Below are 6,000 nucleotides of genomic sequence, written 5' to 3'. Positions count from 1 at the left end.
AGGAGTGGTAGCCGTGCATGACTAGGTGATGAGCAGTTACCGGGGGTCATTAGAAACACCAGAGAATGAACCAAGGAGAGCTGCTAACGTTGCCCTTTTAGTTAGGAGTGTTGCTCTACACACAAAGAAAACAAAGAAAAATCTACTTTTTTGCCTAGAAACTTTTGTACTGTATAATGGGAATGGCTATTGCAGTTTAAAAGATGATCAGTATTTTACAATAAGTAGAAAATGTAGCTTTGTCTGCCCCTCCCCCCCCCGTGTCCCTCTCTGTGTCGGGGAGGGGGGGGGGGGGAGGGCGTCTGTCCGTGCCGTGGGTGTGTGTGCGCTCGTCACGTGTGTGTGTGATGGCTATGACTTGTCTCTGCCACCAGGGATCATCCATAAAAACTATTAACGCCCACCTGCTGAGCGCGGCCCGCCCCGCCCAGAGAGCCCCAAACAGAAGACGAGAGAGAGAGAGAGAGAGAGAGACTCCCCCCCACCCCCAACCCCCTCTCTCCTCCTCCACCCTCCACCCCCACAGTACAGACAGTAGAGTTCACCTCGGCCTCCGTCCGCTCCGCCAGGCCAGAGACATCAGAGACATGAGAGACATCAGAGACATCGCATCGAAGAGACGAGACACATACAAGAAGAAGCCTTAAGACAATGATGTTTGTCACACCTCTACACTACACACACGTCCCCTCTCCTCTCCTCCTCTTCTCTTTCTTCCACATGCCATGTACATAAAACACACATACATGTACACACACGCACGCGCACACACACACACACACACACAATGGTCCCACACCTTAAACATCAAATTCAATTTTCCAGGCCCAATTCCCTCAAATGCAAGGAAACACGGCATAGTGTTAGACACGGGTCAAGGGCCATTACTGTTACAACACAGATTTTCTATTTAATTTTCATGTCTACTGTGACCATTTTCCAAAACTTTCAAGGCCTTGTTTTTTCTCTCTCTCAAATTCACAAACTTTCAAGGATTTCAAGGACCCGTGGGAACCCGACAACACACACACACACACACACACACACACAAACACACACACACACACACGAACACGACTTCTTTGCGGGATGTATTGACTTGCACACACTGACAAACGGAAGGTGGGAGCTCCTGTCCAGACGGATGGACGCTGGCTGGATTGTAATTCTTTTTAATGTACTCTTTGATTTTAAACACTGGAGCTCTGTGGCATTTTTTGTCAATGAAATGGGTTCTGCACATAGAGGCTGCATCGGGGGGGGGGGGGTGATATTACATAAATGAATGATCTATTCTGTTGTACAGACTAAATAATGTTGCGTATGTACAGAAGTGTAGTCGTGGCGTTATGTTTAGCAGAGTTGTGTTGCCACATTTTCTTGTATTTGTTTGTTTTGTTCTGTTCCTGGATAAGTCCTCGTCTGTATCAAAACGTCTCATGTTCCTTCAACATGGTCTCACAGCAGTTCGTGTTGGCGCCGGCGGTCACATGGACACACACGATTTTGAAAAAAAAATCCCGTCAAATTAACACGACTTAAAAAAAGTGCCTCCACCAAGAATTTGAAAACGTGAACACTAGTCTCGCTTGACCGGCTAACTCCGTTTCACGCTGTACCCGCGCAGGAGAGAGTCTGGCTGGTCTTACTCTCACTCTGGTCTAGCGGGGCGGGGGGGGGGGGGAGGCTCTGTTTCCTTTACAACCATCCACCGAAAGTACCAAGCAGGCCTGCTTTATTGCACAATCCAAATCTTCGCCAAAACTTTCAGCGTGTAGCAACAAGCTAACGTCGTTGTTGTTTCACAGCGGCGGAGGCATTTGTGAGCGACACGCAGGGAGCGGAAGGGAATTACCTCTGAGTGAAATGGTTGGAGCCAATGGCAGAGCTGCTTCCAGGCAGTCAGACTAAGTGAACACGGTCTAAAAAAAAATAACGTGAACTAAAACAACCTGGATTTTTAGGGTTATAGAGTGCTAAAGTCACGCCCTCTTCTGGGGTCGGCATACTGTACGTTCATCCGCCATTCATTTTTCCATAGATGTTTCGTAAAATGCTAAAAAATAGTTTTACCTGGTCAAACCAAGCGATAGCAACTACATTTAGAATCAGGAGATAACGCTTCACGGACGGAAGGGGTGCTAAAACTTTATTTCTTTTGTCCGGGTGGTTTGACCAATGTTTCATCATCATGTTTCAAACATGAATTTTGGATGAAATTCCTTAGGGCGTTATGCATAACCCGGAAGAGATCATGAGTGACTTTATGGTTAAATAACCAAAATGTTAAATGTCATTAAGCGCCCACACATGATCCACGGTAAAACAAAGCGCTGTGCCCGCTGTGCCGTTCGTTGACTGCACAGCGGCAGACCTCCCAACAAGGCGGCAGTGCTACCCTTGGCGCACCGCTCGAATGTGCCATCTTGCGCCGCGCTCAAAGTTCAAATTCTTTCACCTTTGACCTACTTACCTCTGACCTTTCTCCGCTCTACCTCGCTCTAGAAGATCGCTTAGCACGTGAGGCCGCTTTATGGTTGAGATGTAGACTATGGACACGCTGGGACACAGCTCTCCTGTGTGAAAGAGGATTTCAAACCGATATATATGACGTTGAAAGTGTGACTCATTATGGTTAACCTAATATAGTTTCAGTCACTCAGTGGCGGGTTTTAGCTTGCTTTACTCAGCAAACTGTAGCGTAGATTCCTACTAGCCAGAGATATTTCACAAATGCAGTGATATGAGTGCAGGGCCCAGCGTGCTCCACCAATCACAGACGACCATACAGCGAGATCCACCATTCAAAGACGTTGATATTACATTGTCAAATTGTGGGTAGTGTAGTACTTCTCCGTGACATCGAATACAAACGTTTTAAAATAAACAAGGATGATATCTTACAGATTCGTGGCTTCTACAGGAAGATGGAAGACCCATGGTAAGTCTACATTGGTTGGTTACAACATTATGGCTAACAATCAAAATGTCAGTGGGAATATGAACGGGGAAATACTCGAACCGTGAGCTCTACCTGGTGCTCGGGTTATTTGAATGTCGCACAAAAGTTTTGACATTTTTAGTTAGTTTAGTTATTTAGTTTTAGTTTGACAGTCCTGAGTGTTTTTTGTTGTTTTTTGCCTTTATTTAACACAAACTTTATTTAACACAAACTGCGGTGAGACCAGGTTGGTTCCTTTGCACTTTTGATGAGTGAGTCATATTTGGGTTGGGTTCTAAGTAACCATGTTGGCACATTTTATTGTTTTCTTCATGTTCCTTTGACGTTTCTGCAGGATTCAGACGATAATTACTGCTGTGTATATTTTTGTACTTTTATTGTATTTTGTCATTTTGTTATTAATTTATTCTCAGTTATTTATATGAACAATGTAGAGAATGTTTCTTAAGTCAAACTATTTAAGGCTATTTTTGTCATGTTTAAGTTATTGATCGTTCGGAAATCTCGAAATGTTGGCGAGCGTCGGCTCGTCTCCCGGCTTCCGACGAGAAAGCTTGTAATATACGTTTGGAAAATGATTTACCGTAATTTAAGAATGTAGACTAGCCTCTTTGAGAGGAACAAACCCTTTGTTGATAATTGTCAGTTCCTTCTCCCCGTGTGTACGATGACTCAAAACTCACCAAGCACTCATTTTGTAGATAAGCCGAGTTTACTGACAAAACCCCAGGGGATTCCTACTCTTAGCTTTGACCTTGTATGGTTGTTTGCATGTTCAGCATTTGTCTTTTCTTTGCATGTCGTCGTTGGAATTGTTCTCCCGTCCTCTTTCCTCTCCTCCTTTCGTCACACTTATACCACTTTCATACCAACGACCGGGGTCGGACCAGGGTTAACCGCTGTCCACACCAAGTCAGTCAACGGGTTAATCCCTGGTCATGATGACCCGTTCACATAAGACCCGAGTCAACCTGAGCGAGATAAGACAATTAGCATAGGCTAATTAGCAGAACTAATAGCAACCTGGGTGATGTCATTCACACTGAAATCAAGCCTTGATCTGACCCTGATCCAACAACCCACCCCTCGAGGTGGGTCGCCAAACCAGGGTCGGGCAACCCGGGTGAACCGTTTCATACCCAAAATCAACCTGGGAATAACCCTGGTTGGACCCCTGGTGTGAAAGGGGTATCATTACTTTCTTCTATTTTTGTTCTTTCTGTGCATTTGTTTTGTTTTGCCTTTTGATTTTCTTCCCCACGCCGTCCTCTTGCCCTTGATCTCCTTTGGTTTACTGTGCAATGCATCCTCCTTATTCATTCTCTCAAAGAGGGACCTGGCAACCCGGCCGGGCTCAAAGAGGGACCTGGCAACCCGGCTGGGTGGGATTTGTTATGGGAGAGAGAATAAAGCAATACCTATCATTGTCCGCTTTCCTCTTTTCTACTGTGGGAATCCAGAGCACACAGAATGGACTTGGAGCACGGAGCAGGATAACCACTGGCAATGTATTCCCTCGTGATGTTACTGTGAACAACTTCAGTGCTAAAGGAAATAAATCTGTTGACTTTGCAGCTGCGTGGAGACGTGTCGGCCCGCTGTGTGTGTGTGTTCCGAGTCATTTTGTTCAGAGCGCGGGCTCGCCGCACGCTCGCCTGCCCTATTGGCATGCACAGCACACAATTGATCGACTTTGCATCACTGATGACGTCACTGTCACTGATGATGTCACACTGATGATGTCAAAATGCCTATGACATCATTAGTGCCTATGACATCAGTCTTCAGTGATGTCATAAGATGTGGTCAATAATGATGTCACTGATGATATAGACATTGTGACATCATCAGTGGGACAAAATTAAAACACATATTGACCACTTGCTCCCTTTTATATAAAGGAGGATTTATTCACAAACATGTACATATTTTACATATTCAGACTTCATTATCTACATACAGTTGCTGAGAATAACATACTAGAATGGCTTGCATAACTGCACTGCAAAAAAATATCCATCTTAATAAGAGACTGAGTGTTGAGTTTTGAAATGTTTTTTTAACAAAACCTGCCAATGGACTGTGGTCATTTCACTTGTGTCCTAAGAAAAATACGATTTTAAGAAGAATGACTACCGTACTGTAATTAAGATGGACATTTTTTGCAGTGTATTCTTCATCTACACTAACATGATCTCACTAATCAGACTAAAGTGGAGCAAGCGTATATGGCTAATATTCCCATACATTTTCAGTTCTTCTTAACAGCCGTGACACCTCGAGTCGAGGGGTGGTGTTTACTCTCGACACGTGGAGTAGAGCGTGTACAGTCTGTGGACCAGCGCAGCCTCCAGGTCCGTCAGGAGGGCGGGGGGGAGGAGCCGGACCAGGCCTGGCCCAGCGTGGGTGTCCGTCCCGTGGCACAGCAGGTCCTGAGCGGCCCCTCCCAGCAGCAGGCGGTGGAAGTCCTCTCGTTCCAGGAGCTGCTCCATGTTCTGGAGGAAGAATCCCTCACAAAACCTCCAGAGTTCAGATGCTCCGTGGTGCTACACACACACACACAAGATTTGAATATGCTGTCTATTACTAAAGCAAAATCAGGGCTTGAAAAACTTAAATAGATTTAAAAAGGAAGATGAAAATCTCCAAAATGTCAACTTTTCAGAAACAGAAAAAACACAGAAAAAGAAAATCATTTATCAATTTAAACATTCATTTACTCTATCCAAATGTATTATATGTTTTTCTGATTTCTGTAATTACAGCTTCTCGGCTTCTTCCTCTCATAATTGATCAAATGAAAATCATTCATTGGTTGAAATGTTACTTCTCTGATGCAGCCAGTGATCAGGAGGAAAGGAGGCATCATCATGATGTGGTATAAAAGAGTAAGGAAACCCACATCTTTGGTAAAACCTGACACCTAATGATGAAAAGTAGTTACTGCATTGGCGTTCTCCTATTGGCTGGTCTTTGTGCCAGGTGATGAGTACAGTACACCACCTGTTGCACTTTATAGAGGGTGTCATCAGGGCACA

At 44.7% G+C, this 6,000-nt stretch overlaps 1 protein-coding gene across 1 annotated transcript in view; it reads right to left on the bottom strand.

The window, feature by feature from the left end:
- Positions 1–5,259: 5,259 nt before the first annotated feature.
- LOC310791460 (ankyrin repeat and BTB/POZ domain-containing protein 2-like) overlaps positions 5,260–6,000 on the bottom strand; it is a gene marked incomplete at both ends in the record, with an annotated part of 49,182 nt that continues 48,441 nt past the window's right edge. The window contains one exon of the mRNA XM_083653150.1: positions 5,260–5,508. Coding sequence (XP_083509276.1) covers positions 5,260–5,508 — 249 coding nt within the window. The remainder of the gene's footprint in view (positions 5,509–6,000) is intronic.

The sequence above is a fragment of the Poromitra crassiceps genome, assembly GCF_964638095.1.
Source record: "Poromitra crassiceps genome assembly, chromosome: 16".
Classification (NCBI taxonomy): Eukaryota; Metazoa; Chordata; class Actinopteri; order Beryciformes; family Melamphaidae; genus Poromitra; species Poromitra crassiceps.
Note: the sequence above shows the minus strand (reverse complement) of the source record. Positions and strands in the feature narration are given on the sequence as shown.